Source organism: Papio anubis, chromosome 6 (assembly GCF_008728515.1).
Source record: "Papio anubis isolate 15944 chromosome 6, Panubis1.0, whole genome shotgun sequence".
Taxonomy (NCBI): domain Eukaryota; kingdom Metazoa; phylum Chordata; class Mammalia; order Primates; family Cercopithecidae; genus Papio; species Papio anubis.
Window position 1 is genome coordinate 123,524,386 of NC_044981.1, and position 22,763 is coordinate 123,547,148.

Here is a 22,763-nt window from a genome sequence, read left to right on the forward strand (position 1 = left end):
TTATTGTATCACATGTGCTATGGTGGAGAACAGTGGTCTAGGAGAATGATTCCGGGTTTACTATCAAGAAACAGTTGTTGGCCAGGCACGGTGGCTCATACCTGTGATCCCAGCACTTTGGGAGGCCAAGGCAGGCAGATCACGAGGTCAGGAGTTGGAGACCAGCCTGGCCAACATGGCAAAACCCCTTCTCTACTAAAACTATAAAAATTAGCTGGGCGTGGTGGCAGGTGTCTGTAATTCCAGCTACTGAGAAGGCTGAGGCAGGAGAATCGCTTGAACCCAGGAGGTGGAGGGTGCAGGGAGCTGAGATCACACCACTGCATTCCAGCCTGGGCGACAAAAGAGAAACTCCATCTCAAAAAAAAAAAAAGAGAAAAAGAAAAAGAAAGAAAAGAAAAAGAAACAGTTGCTGACAAAAGTGCACCAAGTGAGGAAGTTCTGGAGAGGTTCAAGCAGAGGCTGAATGATTGTTGGCCAGGATTGCTAGAGAGGGTTCCAGAATGTGGTGGGAAGTTGAAATTTTTGTGATTCATACTTAAGCTGGAGGCTTTTTTTTTTTTTTTCATTAAAACCGCTAGTTTATAGTTGAGAATCCAATGTTTTTAGGCCAATTATTTTCTTAGCTTTCTTTTTCTTTTTCTTCCTTTATTTTTTTAGAAGTAGAGTCTCACTCTGTTGCCCAGGCTAGAGTGCAGCAGCCCCATCGTAACTCATTGCAACCTGGGATTCCTGGGCTCCAGTGATCCTCCTGCCTCAGCCTCTTGAGTTGTTGGGACTGCAGGCATGCATCATCACCCCTGACTAATTTTTTTTTTTTTTTTTTTTTTTTTTAGTGACAGGGTCTCCCTATGTAGCCCAGGCTGGTCTCAAACTCCTGGCCTCCAGCAATCCTCCCAGCTCAGCCTCCCAAAGTGCTGGGATAACAGGCATGAGCCACCATGCTAGGCCTGGTTTTTTTTAAGCTTTCTTAGATTCTTTTCAGAGTTCCAAAAAATTACTTAAGGAGGTTAATGAGCAGGTTATTAAGTTTTATAGACAAATTACAGCCAAATAGTAATCTAAAAGGTCAATCTGACCATCTTTCCACACACTTTCTCTTCTCATAGTTGCTGAACCAGGCGGCAGAGTGGAAGCTTCAGGCGAAAGTGCTGAAGGAGCAGGAGACAGTCCTACAGGCTCAGGTGAGGCCAAGGGGACAAGGCATGGGGGCGCTGTCCTCGCGGTCCCCAGATAAAAAGGCTGGGGCCAAAGGTGGGCAGCAGAGGTCCTCCTATGTGGCAGGGGATGGGGGGGAGTTGGAAATGAAGAACAACTTCACATTTATTCGTATTTTTAAGTAAAAATAAAAGCACAATATTATATCTATGAAAAAGAAATGTTCTGCACCAGCAACATCCAGTCAAAGGTTTGTTGACAGACAATGGATGACAGTACAATGGTCAACAGTGTCAGCCAGTGTCCAGGTTCCCATCTAGCGCTTCTTATTTCTGCTGTGTTTTCCCTCTCATTGCCCTGTTAAGGTAAGAAGAAAATGTAAACTGCTTAGATGCACCATCTATGACTGGCGATTCTTAGAATGTCCTCATGTTTTGATATTATTTATCATAAAAAGAAAATGAGGCCCAGGCGCGGTGGCTCACGTGTAATCCCAGCACTTTGGGAGGCCCAGGTGGGCAGATCACCTGAGGTCAGGAGTTCAAGACCAGCCTGGCCAACATGGTGAAACCCTGTCTCTATTAAAAAGATACAAACCTTAGTCGGGTGTGGTAGCATATGCCTGTAATCCCAGCTACCCAGTAGGCTGAGGCAGGAGTATCACTGGAACTCAGGAGCCAGAGGCTGCAGTGAGCCGAGATCACGCCACTGCACTCTAGCCTGGGTGACAGAGCAAGACTCCATCTCAATTAAAAAAAGAAAAAGAAAAGAAATGAGAAAAATAGTCACCACTCAAGTTTCTGTGCCATCAGAGGTTGGCCTTGTCAGTGGTGAATGGATAGAAGTGGCAGGCAAGTCAGGAACCATTTTGATTTGGCTGCGTGGCAACTTTTATGTGCTTCTGTTAGTCTCTGGGGGGTCCTATTTCAGATTCTAAAAAGAAAAGGGGACCATTCTGGACATTTATGCCCCAGGTGACTCTGGAAGAAAGCCAGACCTACCCATCTTCCCCCTACCTTGGGGCTCTGCCCATCCTAAATAATGGTCCCTGTGGGTTCCAGGAGTACCGTCCTGCCACGGGCCACAGAAGGACTTCCGCTGCCCCGGGAAACACCCAAGTGCTAAAGGAACTGTGAGGTCACAGGGAGAAATTCACTGAAGGCAAGGAAATCAGAAGCCTTCCAAGCTGGGCATCACTAATTTAAGATTTGTAAATGTTTATGTGCTGACAGCTGAGTACTTGTTCATTGTAAACACACACACACACACACACACACACACACACACACACAAATTGTGTTCATTGTAAAAGAAAAAAGCAAATAAGAAATTTTAAATCACAGATTATACCACTACATAGACAAAATACAGGGAACATTTTCATATCTGGCCTTCTTAAAGCATATATCTGCAATGTGTATATAGCAAAGCAATAATAAATTATTTTCTCCAGTATGAACTATTCTCTGATAATAAAGAAGAATTGTTTTAATACACTAGGTGCATAGAGGTTAGAACCATAATGTGTCTGAATCAAAGGGCCCGGAGTTACAAACTCAAGATCATCCTTAAGGCAGTCACAGAACTCATCGCATCATGGTGTAGGGTGGGTGGCTGACTGCTGGCTGTCTAGCAGAAGGAAAGGGGGTGTGACCTCAAGGAATCAAGCCAAGGCCTCTAATTCTATCTGTGCCTCATTCACCACACAGAGCCTTGAGGGGAACAATAAATAATACTTGAAGCTGTGCACTGTTCACATCATCTGCTACATGCAATCTCTACTCCTCCATGCAAAATGAAGACAATCAACTAGAGCAGAGTAGATTATATTGTTAAACTGCGGGCAACAGAGTGATTCACTCAGCTGGCATCAGAATCAAGGCCTTTAATGACCTGTACAATACAAATACAAAGGTTTTGATCTAATTTCCCACCTATACCCCCTCAAACTTAAAAAACCATCAACCAGGGGTTCTAGATTTGCTGTTGTTCCTCATTCATCCCCGAGTCCAGGCACCAGGTCCGAGTGCTAGCTCTTTGAGAAGCTGTGTGACCCTGTGCAACTCACCTAAACCACTAAGGAACTGAATTTCCTTGTCTGCAAAATGAAAGTGCTATAATGAATCAATGACCCCAGTCTGGAGTCCTACAACCCCTGAGAGGCCTATGACTTTTCAGCGTTTCTCGAACATCAGCACATAAGGTAGCAGCTCCTATCTAAAATGTAGTTGTTTCCGATATTACTTCACTTCTTGCTCAGCAACTGTGGATGGAAATTATGCCTATGTTTAAGTTTTTTAAAAGGAACATCAGTTAATGCATATATAATATATGTAGTTGGTTTTCAAGTCATGCATGCAAAGCATTTTGCTCAGTGTCTGGCCTAAAATAAGCATAATTAATTCAACCAATATTTACTGAGCATCTACTAAGTTCTAGGCATGGTTCTAGGTTTGGCGATATAATCATCAATAAGAGAGAGAAAAATCTCTGCTTGACTATTAATTAGTGTATGAACTAGTAGTATTATTTCATAGGTAAGGATTTGTATAAGGAAATATGAGACAACAGGAGACTTTTTTTTGAGACGGCGTCTCTCTCTGTGGCCCAGGCTGGAGTGCAGTGGTGTGATGTCGGCTCACTGCAAGCTCCGCCTCCTGGGTTCACGCCATTCTCCTACCTCAGCCTCCTGAGTAGCTGGGACTACAGGTGCCCGCCTCCACGTCCTGCTAATTTTTTGTGTTTTTAGTAGAGACAGGGTTTCACCGTGTTAGCCAGGATGATCTTGATCTCCTGACCTCGTGATCCACCCGCCTCGGCCTCCCAAAGTGCTGGGATTACAGGCGTGAGCCACCGCGCCCGGCCCAACAGGAGTCTTAAGTTGCAAAAAAGTTGAAGAAACACTGGAAAAGATGATCTCAAGATGCTATTCTGCTGTAGTTCATGACCATAGAGAACTTCCAGAGCTGAAGAAGTGTGGCCCTAAGCTAAGTTGACCCCGCCTTCTTCTCCATTGCACGCAGTGTTCCACAGTGCAGGCAGGCAGCCTCACTAATTGCAAGAACCCTCCTTTGTCTTTCTTTTTTGTCTCCAAGTTACCTTTGAAATTCCAGTAATTACTTAAGCCTCAAGAAGAAAATAGAGGTCCTGAATCCCTACATGTAATCATGTTTAAACAAACTCCTCATTAAAAAGTATCAACATTATATTTTTAAAACTTTTAAACTTTGAAAACAAACTCTATCACAGATTCTTCTGCGTAACACTCCAACACTTCCTTTGGTTTTACGCTGTCTTTAAAGGGGTGGGAGTAGCAGGAGGCCAAGGCGAAGGCCCCATTTCTAAGGTCTGGGCAAGAGAATTATCAAGGACAGATTGTGTTATTTTCCTAGAGAAGTCACTTTTCAGTCACAAGACATCTGCTGGCCAACTGAGGGCAGGCTTCTCACTTAGGGAAGCGATGTCTGGCTTTCAATTATACAAGCCAAGGCAACAGAATAAATGTCAGAGACGATCAATGGGATACAATTGTCACTACAAATAGACTGTTCATTGGATCAATAAGGATGAAGACAGTAGCAGATGTGGGAAGTCAGCAATATCTGATGTGGACACAAAATACTACCCGAGGGGAAAGATCAGTGGGTAAATTGTTAAAAGCATGTAATCAGAGTCTTTAAAGTCTGAAATCCTCCCCATACCTCTACAGGGTGAGAGGAGAGCACTGCTGCACCTGTTCTTGTCATGGGACTTACTCCCAAACCAAATCTCACAGGTTCACCAAGATGATTCCTGGACACAGCTGTTTCCCATACTCTATGAATGTCTGTAATTAAAATTTAGTGCTCAGTAAAAAGACTGTGTTTGTCAGTTGGCCCATTTAAAAGTGAAATATTGAGGCAATTTTTGTTGTTGTTCTAATCATAGAAGAGTTTGTTTCTATTTGTGCCTCTGGCAGGGGAAATCTGTGCATGACCTCTGGATGTCCTTCCCTGGCTCTCCGAAATACCAAAGTGATACTGGGAACATGACACATGAAACCAAACATGCATCATGTCAGCACGATAGTGAGAGGGAAGACGCTCCCAAACAAATATCCATTTAGTAAACAAGAAGTACAAATGTTTAGTAAGTAGGAGAGTGTTAGAGTTATCTGAGAAATCCATAGTTTTTGCCACCAGACAGAGAGGTCAAATAGGAAGAAAAGCAAAATATTAGACTGGTCACTGGAAGGAAGAAATGGGGAATTGTTGTTTAATGTGTATAAAGTTTCCATTTTGCAAGATGTTAAAGGTTCTGGAGATTGGTTACACCATGTTGGAAACATACTTAGCAATTCTGAACTCTACACTTAAAAATGGTTAGGATGGTAACTTTTGTGTTATGTGTATTTTACTACAATTAATTTATTTAACAGAAAGAAAACAAAAACTAAAACCATAACTAGAAAAAGCACAGAAGAGCTGGTGATGAATCAAGACACTACTTCTCAGAACTCTGGGTGTGTCTGTCTTCTCCATGCTAATGAGCCAGCAACAAGAAAACATAAGAAACGGAAACAAAATCTGCCCAATTAATACACCACAAAGAACATTCTGCCTTTTTCTTTTATAAAGCCTTCACTTTGAGACACGATGGAAAAATTTAACAGGTACACATGGAAAAGTAAGACATGAGGACAGCCTTACCCAGTCAAGTGAAGACAATCGAACCTGAGAGTTTTTAATATCTGTTAGCTCATGTTGAGGCTGAAGTCCTGGGAGTGGTTGTTCTTGCTGATTCCAACAAGGCTGCATCTGTGAGATGGACCAGACATGTGCTCACTCCTGCCCCGTCTGTCTGCAGCCTGCAACTACAGGGCTGCAAGAGGGATCGGGAGGACCAGCTCAGGAGACCACAGTGTCTGCGGTCTACGTAATGCTGCTAGAGTTACTGATAAGTTGGAAAAAGAATGGGGAGAAATTAAGGAAAAAAGTTAACAAAAGAGGCCGGACTGAGAATACAAATGGAAAGATGTTGTGACAGAAGGTGACCGGGATCTGCTGGGGGTACTTGTTCCCACCCTAGGCCAATGGATGATGTGCAGGGTAGGTAGCCAGTCCCCAAGAGCTAACCCTAGGGCACAGTGTCTCCGACTGAGAGGTTTGACCCATATGTGGTCCCTGAAATTAATTCTGGCCCACAGTGGATTCCAGCCAGTATTTTGAAAAAAAAAAAAAAATGAAAACACAATTGAACAGAATATGTCATAGTACATTGTACATGATTGGCTGGGTACAGTGGCTCATACCTGTAATCCAAACACTTTGGGAAGTTGAGGCAGGAGGATTGCTTGAGGCCAGGAGTTTGAGACTAGCCTAGGTTTAAAAAAAAAAAAAAAAAAAAAGCCAGGCATGGTGGCTTGTGCCTGTAGTTGTAGCTACTCTGGAGGCTGATGCAGGAGGGTCCCTTAAGCCCAGGAGGTTGAGGCTGCAGTGAGCTAGGATCACACAATTGCACTCCAGCCTGGGTGACAGAATCAGACTGTCTCTTAAAAGAAAGAAAGAAAGAAAAAAAACCACAGTAAATATTGTCTTATGCACCATGCATGTGTGTGAGAGAGAGAGAGAGAGTCTGCGTGTGTAAAACCCTAGAGCCCCTTCTTGGCCATGGATTCCTTGATGCCCCTTTACTCTGTCTCTTTAATCTGTGTGTCAAGGAATCATGAGAAACAAATTTTGGTTATGTCACATACTCACAGTACTAATGAGAGATTTCAAAATGATGATCAGCTGTCATTTGGCTTTTCTTTGGATAATCTATATTCTACAGAAATAATTTATGTTATCATGGCTGTCTACTGCAGTAAAATCTCTGCTACTCCAAATTATTGGGGAAAACTCATTCTAGATAAGCAATTTTCTGGGCTCTAGGGATTGTTTGACTCATACATACTCCCTCTCACACACACCCCCCAAGACTGGAAACTCTCCAATCTGCCAGCTTTCATTCAGGCTGCTTTCTGTGCTTTAAAAAAGACACTCACAGTGATAACACTGGTCGATGCCTTCCTTCCAGCTGATAACCCAGCCTTCCTGGTCTGTCCAGTGCAGCCAGGGCCCTTGTTTGTTGATGGATGCTGCAAGTCTGCTTCTTCATACAAAAAAATGTGTTGTATGAAAATGTTATACCCATTTGAGGACTTGGGACTATTCTGGACACTCAAGAGTACCAAAGATTCATTTGAAAATTGAGTCTTGACCAATCTGAGTCATCCATACTAAATCCTCTCTTATTCAAAACATGCTACCCTAATATTATTTTCAAAGACAAGATTTTATTATTTTATCACTGTCATTAACGATCAAGTATTTACACACTTTGCTTCCCTGTGTTGCCCCATTTCCACCCTGAATGCAAGCGCTAGAATTAAGGACTTGGCAATACAAATGCTCCTCGCCATGTCTCTATGGTGAGCCACACACTTGGCAAATGCTAACCCATACAATGCTTCTCTGCAAATTAGAAAAAGGCATCTATTTTTCAAGACTCATCACTTCCATCTGTGGAAAACTGATGCAATAAACTGATTTTGATAAAAAGGGACATTTAACTGCTATTGGCTGGAATGCCATATTCAGAAACGTACAAAACTCTGATGTCTGAAACAGAAATGGCACCTGCCTAGAGTGGTATACAACCTGCATCATGGTAATGGCCCTTATCCGTGTCCAGCCCACATTTCCTTTATCACATCTTTTCATTTGTCTAATTTTTCCCTTCCTTCAAGACCAAGTTCCAGGTTCACCTTCTCCATAAACATGTGACTCACATGATCACCTGCCACGCTCACCTTCTTCGATCACCCACTGTCCTTAACTGACTTGACTTTGCAGCCATTGTCCCATAGTCAAGTTGTCTTTGAGATGGTCTTCCCATTAGAAGTACAGGTCCCTCATGCAGACGCACGTGTTAAATACTTTTGTACATACAGTCCATGCACATAGTACTCAACATATGTTAATAAAAGTTTTAATATAATGATACCATATTTTCTTTTTTTGTTTTTCTTTTTTTTTTTTTTTTTTTTTTGAGATGGAGTTTCGCTCTTGTTGCCCAGGCTGGAGTGCAACGGCACGATCTCAGCTCACTGCAACCTCCACCTCCCAGGTTCAAGCGTTTCTCCTGCCTCAGCCTCCCAAGTAGCTGGGATTACAGGTGCCCACCACCACGCCCGGCTAATTTTTGTATTTTTAGTAGAGATGGGGTTTCACCGTGTTGGCCAGACTGGTCTCAAACTCTTGACCTCAGGTGATCCAGCTGCCTTGGCCTCCCAAATGTTGGCATCACAGGCGTGAGCCACCGCGCCTGGGCTATGTTTTCATTTTTATTTTAAAGAAGCATTTCAATCATGCTCACTGACCTAGGTTAATCTTGTAGTAAATAAAATAACTAAACATATTACTAATCCTATATTGAGAATTCCTTTAAATAATGAACAATGACCTGTTGTTTTCTTCTGGAAGTATTCTGAAAGATCCACTCTTTCCTCTGTTTATAGCTCACTCTCTACTCAGGAAGGTTTGAAGAATTCCAGAGCACGCTAACAAAAAGCAATGAGGTGTTTGCCACTTTCAAACAGGAAATGGACAAAGTGAGTATTGCTTATCACCAACAAAATATTGACATTTTCTATTTTGACAGGCAAATTTCCTTTGGTTTCCTTTTTCTCTCACTAGGATATTTTGGTGCATTTCACAAAGTAATGAAATGTTTATAAGTAGGAATGAGGTTTGGGTTGTATTTTTTAATTGGTAAGTATCTAGTGTATTAATCTTAGCAGGAGTACAAAAATTCTAGGTTACATTTTCACTCTGAGAAAGAATAGTTCTTTTTCTAACCCATGGATAACTTAAAAAAAAAAAAAAAACAGAGCTAGCAATTTAACATTTTGTTGTATATACTAAAGTCAAAATATAACCTTCTAAGAATTAAAAAAAAAAAAAAACATTTGGCCAGGCGCAGTGGCTCATGCCTGTAATTCCAGCACTTTGGGAGGCCAAGGCGGGCAGATCACAAAGTCAGGAGTTTGAGACCAGCCTGGCCAAGATGGTGAACCCCGTCTCTACTAAAAACACAAAAATTAGCTGGGCATGGTGGCACATGCCTGTAGTCCCAGCTACTCAGGAGGGTGAGGCAGGAGAATCGCTTGAACCCAGGAGGCGGAGGTTGCAGTGAGCAAGATCGTGCCACTGCACTCCAGCCTAGGCAACAGAGCAAGACTCTGTCTCAAAAAACAAAACAAAACAAAACAAAACACCTTTATACAAATATACAAAAGAATGTTAGAATAGGAAATGCCATCTTACAAGAACCTTCTTAGAAGAAAACTTAACTTAAATAATATGATATAACTGACAGAGCCTTGAATGAGAAGATGAAAGCCTGAATTCAATTCTCCAGTGGTGTTAGACAATTCACTTAACTTCCTGAATCTAATTTATTTTTTTTTGAGATGGAATTTTGCTTTTGTTGCCCAGGCTAGAGTGCAATGGCGCGATCTCGGCTCACTGCAACCTCTGCCTCCCGGGTTCAAGCGATTCTCCTGCCTCAGCCTCCCAAGTAGCTGGGATTACAGGCATGCACCACCATGTCTGGTTAATTTTATATTTTTAGTAAAGACGGGGTTTCACCATGTTGGTCAGGCTGGTCTCGAACACTTCACCTCATGTGATCCGCCCACCGTGGCCTCTCAAAGTGCTGGGATTACAGGCATGAGCCACCACTCCTGGCCTCTAATTTTTTTTTTTTTTTAAATCTATGCAGATACCACTTTCCCCTGCCTAACTCACAAGATTGTGAACTTAAATTAATGTATTTTGGAAGGGATTTAAACTTTTTACAATTATTTTTCAAATATGAGGTGCCAGTATTATTATTTAATGTAATGTTTAAAGCTTGTTCAGTGTCTTTCCAATACAAAATCAGCATCAGAACTGTGTTTCTGAACAGGGATTGGCATTAATGGTTTTGAAGTGTAGAAAACATCCTCTTAAAATATATTTTTAAAATACTATGATATATTTTACAATTAAATGAGCAACCTGAAGAAGATTGACACTTGTTAAATGTTACAGTTCTCCCATTGCAGAATAGAACTATCTATTTTCTTAAATTTTTTTTTTAATTCTAGCATTTTAAGACTGGTATAAATTAGAACAGGAAAAGATGTTTTTACTTCAAAATTATGTACTTTTAAAAGTGGAATAAATATTAAATCAGGAGTTCTTAATCTGGGGTTAGTAGTTGACCTGAGAACTCCCTAGAAATTAGCAAAGAAAGATGCACATATGCACATTTTTGTGAAGTGTGGTCCCACAGTTTTCACCACATTCTTAAAAAGATCGATGACCTTAAAGTTTACAAATAACTGGCTGGGCGCAGTGGCTCACGCCTGCAATCCCGGCATTTTGGGAGGCCAAGGCTGGTGGATCACTTGAGGTCAGGAGTTCGAGACCGCCTGGCCAACATGGTGAAACCCTGTTTCTACTGAAAATACAAAAAATTAGCCAGGTGTGGTGGCAGGCGCCTGTAATCCCAGCTACTCAGGAGGCGGAGGCAGGAGAATCGCTTGAACTCGGGAGGCAGAGTTTGCAGTGAGCCGAGATCGCGCCACTGCACTCCAGCCTGGCGACAGAGTGAAAAACAAACAACAACAAAACAAAACAAAAAAACAAGAAAACAACAAAAAAAGAAGTTTACAAACTACTAAATTAAAATATGATCAAAATTAAAAACCTAGCTTCTCTACAGAGCCGGGGGCTGACAGTCTTGGGCCCAGCCTCTGGCCTCCATGGGTACCCAGCCTCAGGCAGCTTGGCACCATGCCACGAGTGCCCAGCTGTGTTTCATCCAGGAAAGCTGCACCTGAATACATGCCTTGTTCTCCACTTCATCCAAGCAAAGAAGAGATCCTACAAACAAGAACGTGAGTAGCCTCAGGTTCAAAAAAGACGGGCTGCATTGTATTCACTTCTCTTTTTTTTTTTTTTTTTATTTTTTTTTGAGACGGAGTCTTGCTCTGTCGCCCAGGCTGGAGTGCAGTGGCCGGATCTCAGCTCACTGCAAGCTCCGCCTCCCGGGTTCACGCCATTCTCCTGCCTCAGCCTCCCGAGTAGCTGGGACTACAGGCGTCCGCCACATCGCCCAGCTAGTTTTTTTTTTTTTTGTTATTTTTTAGTAGAGACGGGGTTTCACCATGTTAGCCAGGATGGTCTCGATCTCCTGACCTCGTGATCCACCCGTCTCGGCCTCCCAAAGTGCTGGGATTACAGGCTTGAGCCACCGCGCCCGGCCTGTATTCACTTCTCACTTCCTCGCACCCAGCCCAGGGCCTGGTGACCACCAGACATTCCATATGCTTCATTAAATGAAATAAAAGAATGGCAGCCCCACTCTTCTGTTAACTCACCTAAATATTACTCTACCTCTCTGAACTTTGGTTTCCACATTTATAAAATCGGGGCTGAAAATAGAACCTTCCTTGTGGGACTGTTTCAAGGATTTTTGTGAACTCTACCTCACTCTATAAATGTAAAGACCCAGAAAATACAGAGGCTGCTTTTGTGCAGCTACTTCTCAGATGTGCCCAGATATTATCAACATTTTAATGGCTAAAAAGGCCATGCCAGCTTTCCCACTGTGATAGTCTTCTGTTCAATACCGTAAACATCCTAAATTACAGGCTTGTTCATGGGACTCCATAAAGATATTCTTCTTTTAAATGAAAGAAAAAGCAGTGACAAAACCATGTGCCCCTAAGTCATTTCCCGTTTCCTGAATTGGCTCAGGTGCAAATAAGTTTGCTCACCACTGCCCTAGCTGGCTCAGAAATAAATCATGGCTCTGCTGCAATCTTCATTCTTGACATTGAACATTTGTTTGCTTCAGCAGCTGGTAACAAAAGGACTTCTCCTGGTCTCACATATGGAGCTAATAGCTTCCTTGATATATTAACTCTTCAAGATTAACACTCACACACTCTAATTTCTGTAGACAACTAAGAAAATGAAGAAGCTGGAAAAGGACACAGCCACATGGAAAGCCCGATTTGAGAACTGTAACAAAGCTCTGTTGGACATGATTGAAGAGGTGAGGAAGTTTCTCCCTTAGCTTTAATCCCATCTGTCTAGTCAATATATTCATACTTATGATACAATTATAACCTGATAATAGTACAAATGGTTATGTTTGAAAAGGAGCTGAATTTTCGGTGGAGGGATGTGACATTTTAAATTGTAATAAATATAAAAAGAGCAAAGTCCATTTAGAATCAGGTCCAGACTCACAAAGTGCTTTGTGACCCTAAGTCACATCCTTACCTGTTGATTCAATAGCTGTACCCAGGGCAGCTGTCCCCTTTGAGGGCTGTGAATTCCTTAAAGGCAGGATGGGTGTCTTACTTTACTTTGAATTTTCCCAGTGTCTGACACATAACAGGTGCTGAATAAATTAATCAGTTGATTTGAATATACTGCAAGAAGACACCAGCCCAAGCGTCCAGTGCATGTGCTATTTTCTAATATAAACAGATATGGAGATATCTCTTTTGAATTCCTCCAATAGAAATTTAAGTACTGATCTCATGCCAGGCTCCAAGTAGATTTTGAGAGTCCAAAGGCAGAGATACATGGCCCCTGACCTGAGAAGTAGGGTTTACAGGTGAAGGTCTCTCCATGTATAACAAGTGGGAAAAAAGGGTCTCAAAGGCAAAGAGTAGCTAAGAGGTGGGGTAAAGGAGTGAGATAATTAGGAACATTTTCATGCACAAATACACAGACATTTCTCAAAGAAAACATTGAACCATTTGAGCAGCCAGCATCATGAATTAGTATGTGGTGAATTTTTATGGTTATAATTACTGTTCTAACAATTCTTCCCAAATTGTAACCAATTCCAAAGAGATATACTTATTACTCATCAACATAAATCAAATGGCTGCTGGGGTTAGCACATAGCAGTTTATTCATAGAATAGATAAGGAAGGCATTGCTGAGACCCAAGTCCCAATCCATCTCATTTATCTTGCCACAATTCTTGCTTCTACCTTCTAAGTCTCAGAAGCAGAAAATTCATCTACTCTAAGATTTGAGAGGCTATGGACCAAAGCAGAAGGAAGCCTGAATCTTTCTTTCCCAGTGAACAGGCTATGGTGATTAAAAATCTACCAGTCTAGTACACAATGCCAAAAAAAAAGGAAGTGACGTCCATGACCAAGCATCTGTTCAGCCCCTACTCTGTGGCCAGGTCCCAGAGCCTAGTAGACAAATTCTGGGACAAATAGTTTTGCTTGTTTCCAGAGAGCATCCTGGACATTTTGCTTATCATGTCATTTCGTCTGTGCGTGTATGTGCGTGTGTTTTCACATCACAGAAAGCACTGAGAGCTAAAGAATATGAGTGCTTCGTGATGAAAATTGGGAGGCTAGAGAACCTCTGCCGTGCTTTACAAGAAGAGAGAAACGAACTCTACAAAAAAATCAGAGACACAAAAGTATCTGAAAAGGATGACCAAAGTCAGCATACCTCTGATGAAGAGCCAGAGTCAAACGTCTCTGTGGATCAAGAGATTGACGCAGAGGAGGTTAATAGTGTCCAAACCGCTGTGAAAAATCTGGCCACAGCCTTCATGATAATTCATCATTCACAGTCAACCCCGCATCAGTCCAAAGAAACCCAACCCAAAATCAGCAGTTCTCAGGAGAGCAGTGATGCCGCTCTCAAAGAGCCAGAGCAACCCCCTCTGATCCCTTCACGGGATTCAGAGAGTCCCCTGCCTCCCCTAACTCCTCAGGCTGAAGCCGAAGGAGGCAGTGAGGCTGAACCTCCTTCCAAGGCTAGTAATTCGCCTGCCGGGTTGGAAGCACAAACCCAATGCGAGGGTCTCTCTGTTGGAGCACAGGCTGATCAGCAGTCCTGGAAGCCAGAGGCAGAAGCTTCCAGTCAGGCCCCACAGGCTCCCACCGAGGCCTCCCTACAGGAGATGGAGGCAGATGTGCCTACTCCAGCATGCACAGCTGAAGAGCACGTTGCAGCCATGGTGCCTGCATGCGAGCCCAGTAGGCAGCCCCCACCAGCAGCAGCAGCAGAGGAGCTGCCAGTAGGGGCCTCAGCTGGGCCTCAGCCACCCAACCTGGCTGACGCCAATCTGGAAGGTGTCGACTAAGCCTGGCCATGCCTTCAGAGGCTTCGTCCTGACTCTTTGCACCTTCAGCATAACAGATTGTCTTCCGAAAAAGGCATTAAGGGCTAGAGATGTCAAATGAAAGAGAAGTAGGATCAAGTCATTTTTTAATGTTATGCAGAACACATTCATTCAGGCTTTGCTATTTGTTGCCAGTTTGTAACTGAAGGTTTTCTATTTAACACTGGTTGACAGTATAATTTTCCCAAAGGGCAACAAAACATCAGACAGCAAATTTATATTACTTTTCTGTTAAGATAATACTTAATTAAATTTGTTAATCACCAGTAAGATTTGATGTTTAAAGACTTCTACTGCAATATATAAATATTGAAAATGTGATGTTCTGCTTATTTGGATATGTAGTTTAATAAGTTCCATAGTAATTTATGGATGTCCAGGTTACATTTAAACTATACATATACATAATATATACATATGTATGTACATGTATATGTACACATATATATATAGAGGTGTGAATATGTGTGTTTATATACATATGTGCAGGTATATATTTTATATATGTATATATAAATGCATTATTACACATACATTTCTCTCACCCCTTAGAGCATTTTTCTCAGTGCAGGATATTTAGATGCTAATCAAAAAATGATCTCTTACTTGCACTTGGGACTATGGTAGACTAATGCTCTATAAATCTGAAGTGAGTTTGGACCATAAGTATTTAGGCTATCATTATGTTGGGCAAAAATAAGTAACCCAATGGTAGATAAATTAATTCAACCAGTTGATCAAATGACAGAAAAGCAGTTAGATTGCAATCTGTGCAGACAGTATGGACACAAAGATGGCCACTAGGGGCCCAAAACAGAAAAGAGAAACACAAGCTCACCTCTTGGCGGCTGCTTCTCCTATACTTTTCAGTCCATTGCTTTGCTGCCCCCTCATGTGCCAGGGTGTCCCAATCCAGGCTTCCTGTAAGGAAAGGGTTGGAAGTGGGAAAGGGAGCTAGGGATTGAGGGGTGAAGGGACCTCACACTAAGAAGGGGCTGTGCTTTGATCCCCTGCATCTTTCACTACCAATGTCTCAAGACAGAATATTCATCTCTTGCTGTCAGACCCAGCCTATATTCTAAAAGCTTCTTCTGATCCTTCCTTCCCAATTTCTCCTTTGCAGTAGAAAATTACACCCAGCCCTCATCTCAATTAATGCTAAATAAACCTATTGTTTTTCCAAAACAGAAATCTACACTGGGTCTCAATATCAGTGATGAGGCTTACAAACCAACACATTTTCTGCCATGAGGATTTCTCTTTAGACCAGAGGTACAAAACAAAAAACCAATGGATTTTAATCAAAATGATTTGAAATATAGGTGAGGATTCAGGAGAAGGCAAAAGCTAGAAACACTTGGGATTGTCAACATGAGTATTATATTAACATTGCATTATAAGAACCTCTAATGATACTGACAACATAAATTACCTAGGGTAAAGGATAGCTGCAACAATGAAACAGGAAAGAAGAAAGAGAGAGAGGAAAGGGAAGGAAGAAAGGAAGGAGGGAGAAGGGAAGAAAGAAACAATGTCTAATCCAACTCTATCTTAAAAGTTGAACTCAAGTAGAAAAATGGATAGAAACAAAATTCTCTAGTACTCATCCAGGAAACCATTCTTCAGTGTTGCATGTGGCTGTTTGCCAAGGCACACAAAGTGCTTGTAGGCAGCAACCATATGCTACAAGAATTGTAAACTGCATACAGTTTGTTTGAAGTAGACAGTGAGGATAATAACAAAGTTGCTAGGCAGGAAAAAAAAATTAGGAAAAAAGCTTGTCGCTATTTGAGAATCTGTATATTTTTAAAGGCTTAAAATATTATAACCACAGGGTATCCAGCCAAATTCAACATTATTGCAAGTCTTAGAGATTTAAACATTCATTTGATTCAAAGCTAAATATTCACCATAATCCAGGAGGGTCTCCTTCCCCACTACAGAGGCAGAACGTCCAAGAATGGAGTAAGATTAGTCACAGTAAAGTCTCAGTCTGAATGTTTAGCAAGAGAAACAGGCAGGAGAGGAACCCAAAGGCAGTAAATCAAATATTCTAAAACCCAAAGTTCATTATTTTCATCCAAAAGACTTTCACAGAAACACATTACTCACAGCCATGTGTATCTTGGACAGAGTTTCAGATGGAATGACTTGCCTGAAATTTGTAAAGCTTAATATAGGTTTTGGGGGAATTATTTTAACATTAAAAGAATGTTTTATTATAGTCCTTTGTGTTAGAATTTAGCCTTACTAATTGTAACAATAACTCATAAAGTTCTAAATGCAGAAGGAATATCTGTTCTTTATCAAGTGTATGTAACTATTTTTTAGAAATGCCATCTACTTTCTAGAAACACTAAAGTTATTGTTTTCTAAATTAAATAACTATAATTTATATATCTATTAAAAAAGGTACTTCTCTTCCCAAATTCTCTAGTAGTCATTGTATTTTTTAACTTTCACCTATTTTATTTTAATTTTTGTTACTTCTATGCTTCAACAATACCTAATGAAAATTATGGTTTTATTCTGTAGTTAATTAAGTTTTTGGTCACTAAATAGAATTACGTGTAGCCAACACTTTGAAAACATTGGGGGCGAGGGGTGTGTGACAGAGAGAGAGAAAGAGAGAAAGGGAGGGAGAAATAACAATGAGGCTACAGTTAAAAATCACGGAGGCCAGGCATGGTGGCTCACGTCTATAATCCCAGCACTTTGGAAACTAAGGTAGGAGGATCACTTGAGCCCAAGAGTTCAAGACCAGCCTGGGCAACATAGTAAAACCCCCATCTCTACAAAAATTTTTTTTAAAAAATTAGCCAGACATAGTGGCACACGCCTGTGGTCCCAGCTACTTGGGAAGCTGAGGCAGGAGGATAGCTCGAGCCTGGAAGGTAGGGGCTGCAGTGAGCCATGGTCATGCCACTGTACTCCAGCCTGGGTGAAAGAGTGAGACCCTGTCTCAAAAAAAGAAAAAATGTCACTGAGGCCTGCAAGAGAGAAGCACTGGAAACGGAGTGCCCGGGGCTAATAAGAAAACAATACCCAGACTCCTCTGCCTGGCCCTGCAGTGCTGGTGGACAGTTCTCACCCGGCTGATAGGCTTCTCAGTACCAACCTCCCATGAGACCACGTTTCCACAGGCTTTTCTGCCGTGTGTCCTCCTGGAGGAAGGGAGGAAGCATAGAAGGTGTCCGTGCCTTTTTCCTCTCTCCAGCCCTCCTGACTGCTCCAGGAATTTCATCGAACAAGACTCAGAGACCCAGCTGCTCTGCCTTTTGATTCTTCTCACTGACCTGGGAGGGGCTTCTCAAACACCACATTCCCTAGCATGCTGTGAGAAGAGGATTGTGAGCTAGGAAGGGAGAAAAGGTAAGACCTGCCCGTAAGGCTGATTTTGCTCCTTTTGGCCTGATATTGACTTACACTTTTTAAATACCCTCTTTTTGGGGATTATAAAAGTAACGTGTTCGTTGTAAAACTGATGCTGCTTTTCAGTAAGACCAACAAGAAACAGGAGAGGGAGATGGTTTCAGGACAATTTTCCCAGCCCATTCTCCTCTAACCAGTAGTTAAATCCAGTATTTGGGAAAGTAAAATAATTTATTTATTTATTTTTTTGAGACGGAGTCTCGCTCTGTAGCCCAGGCTGGAATGCAGTGGCGCGATCTCGGCTCACTGCAAGCTCCGCCTCCCGGGTTCAGGCCATTCTCCTGCCTCAGCCTCCCGAGTAGCTGGGACTACAGGCGCCCGCCACCACGCCCGGCTAATTTTTTGGGTTTTTAGTAGAGACAGGGTTTCACCATGTTAGCCAGGATGGTCTCCATCTCCTGACCTTGTGATCCGCCCGCCTCGGCCTCCCAAAGTGCTGGGATTACAGGCGTGAGTCACCGCGCCGGACCAAGTAAAATAATTTAAAATGTAAAGCATTTGCTAATGGAAGATGTGAAATGAAAATAAGGACTCTGGCCTCCGAAGTTCATTCTCATCATAAACTGGCGAGGAGGGTTTCACAGGCAAGTGGGGCATAAGGGTTCAATTTTCACAAGGTTTAAATAATTTCCATTTCTGTATTTTAGAACTTGAAAATTAAGGTTCTCCATGAGAGCACTCTGTTGGAACAGAAGCTTTCATGTGATGATAATGATTTTTCTCAGCCCTATTAAGTTGTATCCTCAATACTGAAGTTAAGCCTCTTTGGTGGTATCTCTTGATAAAAGTTCTACAAATGCTAGCTTCTGTCACATGTGCATGTGAATGCAAACACACATACATATACGTAAATACAGAGGTATAAAATTTGACCTAAGTTTAATTCTGGTCCCATAGATGAGTATTTACACCAATATTTTCTTTTCTTTCTTTCTTTCTTTTTTTTTTTTTTTTTTTTTTTTTTTGAGACTGAATCTCACTCTATTGCCCAGGCTGGAGTGCAGTGGTGCGATCTCGACTCGCTGCAACCTCCACCTCCCAGGTTTAAGCAATTCTCATGCTTCAGCCTCCTGAGTAGCTGGGATTACAGGCACCTGCCACCATGCCCAGCTAACTTTTGTATTTTTAGTAGAGACGGGGTTTCACCATGTTGGCCAGACTGGTCTCAAACTTCTGACCTCAAGTGATCTGTCCACCTCGGCCTCCCAAACTGCTGGGATTGCAGGCGTGAGCCACCATGCCCGGGCTTTCACCAGTATTTTCAAAGGATACTTAGTATTATCTTTCCTGAAAGAACAAACTATAAAAAAGAATCGTTTCCTGTGTGAATAAGGATATTTGGTAGAAACATTTAACTAGCAAAATAAACCTAGAAATTCACTGATCTATGAAACAAAAATTATTCACAGAAGCTACTTCACCTTGCCAGGAGATAACAAAAAGGATAAATTATTTCAACAGCACAATCAAGCTCGGCTAAACCCAAATGCAAGTCCTTCTTCCTGCTGGATTTCAGAGCCTGAGACTTCTATTCATGCCAACATCTATTCCACTTTGACTTTTTTTTTAAGTGATAGTGTTCAATTACCTCATATCATAACTAAAACATACCGACGTGTAAAACTCATTATTTCAGAACTGACAGTCAGTTGATGACATTTTATGTCAAATAACACAAAAACTGCTTGCTAGAAGCCAAGCAAGAAGACATTATGTTACAAGAGGAAAAAAAGGAAATACTTTCAATCTGATAGCTATTGTATCTATTACATATGTATATATGTGTTATAGGTAAAATATCTAGAATAGACACATCATTACATCATTTTTTTTAGACGGAGTATCTCACTCTGTCTAAAGGTGCTGGAGTGCAGTAGCTTGATCTTGACTCACTGCAATCTCCGCCTCCCAGGTTCAAGCAATTCTCCTGCCTCAGCCTCCCGAGCAGCTGGAACTACAGGCATGCGCCACCACACCCAGCTAATTTTTTGTATCTTTAGTAGAGACAGAGTTTCACCATGTTAGCCGGGTGGTCTCGATCTCCTGACCTCCTGATCCACCTGCCTCAGCCTCCAAAAGTCCTAGGTTTACAGGTGTGAGCCACCGCACCTGGCCAATACATTACATATTTTCAAAAACATGTGAAAGAGTTCAAATCTATAAGCTATTATGTACAGTGTAAGACCTTAAGTTAAGATATGGCATATAAGATAAAACCATAAGACTATTAAGAACAATGAAAGGAAGAGGGACATAAACTAGTGAGCCCTTTTGGGGAAGCAGAATAGCAATAAAGTCCAACTCATGATGACCTTAATACACTTTAACACCACAGCTCCAACCTGGGGAATTTTTACAAACAGGGTTTGTAGGGTTGCTGCCTTGTTTTCTTATTTGTGTTTCTTTTAGAATAATACAGGTGGTCAGGCACAGTGGCTCAGGACTGTAATCCCAGGACCTTGGGAGGCCAAGATGGGCGGATCAGGAGGATCGCTTGAGCTCAGCAGTTGTAGATTAACCCGGGCAACAAGGCAAAATCCCACCTCTACAAAAATTACAAAATTAGCCAGGTGTGGTGGCAGGCACCTGTGATCCCAGCAACTTGAGAGGCTGAGGCAGGAGGATCACTTAAGCCTGTGTATTAGGTCTATTTTCACACTGCTATGAAGAAGTACTCAAGACTGAGTAATTTATAAAGGAAAGAGGCTCGACTCACCATTCTGCATGGCTTGGGAGGCCTCAGGAAACTTACAGTCGTGGCAGAATGCAAAGGAGAAGCAGGTGCCTTCTTCACAGGGCAGCAGGATGCAGTGAGTGCAAGCAGGGGAAATGCAGATGCTTATAAAACCGTCAGATCTTGTGAGAACTCACTCACTATTGAAATGGGAAAAGTGCCCTTATCCCCATGGCAGGGCATGTGATGGGGGTGTGGCTTGCTTCTTTGGTGCCCTACTGCTCATACCCCTAGGGGAGCATGCAGAAGGGCAGGTCGTGGAGAGCGCTGACCCCACGGCAGCATCTAGGGTTGAGTGTTTACAGCTCTGGAAGCCCCAGTGGGCGTGTGTTACAGTGCACTCTTTCAGTTTAGCCATCTGCAGGTGGCTTGCATTAATCAGATCAATTAGATTCTGCCTTATCACAAGGACAGAGGGCTTTCTGTCTCTCGGGTTCTTACCTTAGTATACCAGAAAAATTGGATCACATGAGGGCTTAGAGAATAAGTGCAAAGTTTTACTGAGTGGAGGTAGCTCTCAGTAAGGTGAATGGAGAGGCCGGAAGGGGGAGGAAGTGGGAAGGTGGTCTTCCCCTGGAGTCAGGCTGCCCAGCATCCAGACTCTTCTCTGACCATTCCCGGCCAAATTCCACATTGTTCCACCGTTGATGGCCTACCAGCATTTGCTGGTGCCTGTTGGTGTGCTCTTCTGCTCTTCTCGACATCCAGCTGCCTGTGTGTTCTTCCACCGATGTGTCCCTCTTGACATCCAGCCACTGTGCCTGCTCGGGTGTCAAAGTTTTTATAGGCACAGGATGGGGGGCATGGCAGGCCCAGGTGGTCTTGGAAAATGCAACATTTTGGTGTGAAAGCCGGAGTGCCTGTCCTCACCTAGGTCCCTGGGCACAGGCCCAAGGGAATATACCCATTCCAAATGGGAAAAATTGGCCAAAACAAAGGGGCTACAGGCCCCACGCAAGTCTGAAATCCAACTAGGTAGTCATTAAACCTTAAAGTTCCCTAATGATCTCCTTTGACTCCCTGTCTCACATCCAGGTTATGCCGATGCTACAGGTGGGCTCCCATAGCCTTGGACAGCTCCACTCGTGGCTTTGCAGGGTGCAGTGCCCTTCCTGGCTGCTTTCACTGGCTAGCACTGAGTGCCTGTGGCGTTTCCAGGCACCTGGTGCAAGCTGTTGGTGGATCTACCATTCTGGAGTCTGGAGGACAGTGACCTTCTTCTCACAGTTCCACTAGGCAGTGTCTCAGTGGGGACTCTGACCCCACATTTCTCTTCTGTACTGCCCTAGTGGAGGTTCTCCATGACAGCTCTGCCCCTGCAGCAAATTTCTGCCTGAAAATCCAGGCATTTCCATATATCCTTTGAAATCTTGGCAGAGGTTCCCAGACCTCAATTCTTGACTTCTGTGCACCCACAGACCCAATACCATGTGGAAGCCACCAAGCCTTGGGGCTTGCACCCTCTGAAGCAATGGCCTGAGCTGTACCTTGACCCCTTTTAGCCACTGCTGGAGCTGGAGCAGCTGGGATGCAGGGCACCATGTCCTGAGGTTGCACAGAGCAGTGGGACCCTGGGCCTGGCCCACAAAACTATTTTTTTCTCCTAGGCGTCCAGGCCTGTGATAAGAGGTGCTGCTGTGAAGGTCTCAGACATGCCCTGGACACATTTTCCCTATTGTCTTGGTGATTAACATTCAGCTCCTCGTTACTTACGCAAATTTCTGCAGAGCAGGCTTGACTTTCTCCCCAGAAAATGGATTTTTATTTTCTTTCACATCGTCTGGCTGCAAATTTTCTAAACTTTTATGCTCTGCTTCCTCTTGAATGCTTTACCCCTTAGAAATTTCTTCCACTAGATACCCTAAATCCTCTCTCTCAAGTTCAAAGTTCCACAGGTCTCTAGGGCAGGGGCAGAATGCTGCCAGTCTCTTTGCTAAAGCATAGCAAGAGTGACATTTACTCTATTTCCCAAAAAGTTCCTCATGACCATCTGAGGTCACCTCAGCCTGGACTTCATTGTCCATATCACTATCAGAATTTTGGTCAAAGCCATTCAACAAGTCTCTAGGAAGTTCCAAACTTTCCCACATCTTCCGAGCCTCCAAACTGTTCCAACCTCTTCCTGTTACCCAGTTCCAAAGTCACTTCCACATTTTTGTGTATCCTTATAGCAGCACCCCACTATCTTGGTACCAAT

The 22,763-nt window shown here is 42.7% G+C and overlaps 1 protein-coding gene across 1 annotated transcript in view; it reads left to right on the top strand.

Moving 5' to 3' along the window:
- Positions 1–16,829, top strand: part of TXLNB (taxilin beta) — a 52,504-nt gene extending 35,675 nt beyond the window's left edge. Inside the window, exons 7-10 of the mRNA XM_003898103.4 lie at positions 1,110–1,184; positions 8,699–8,791; positions 12,193–12,288; positions 13,570–16,829. Of these exons, the coding sequence (XP_003898152.1) occupies positions 1,110–1,184; positions 8,699–8,791; positions 12,193–12,288; positions 13,570–14,361 (1,056 nt within the window). The 3' untranslated portion in view covers positions 14,362–16,829. The remainder of the gene's footprint in view (positions 1–1,109; positions 1,185–8,698; positions 8,792–12,192; positions 12,289–13,569) is intronic.
- Positions 16,830–22,763: the final 5,934 nt, after the last annotated feature.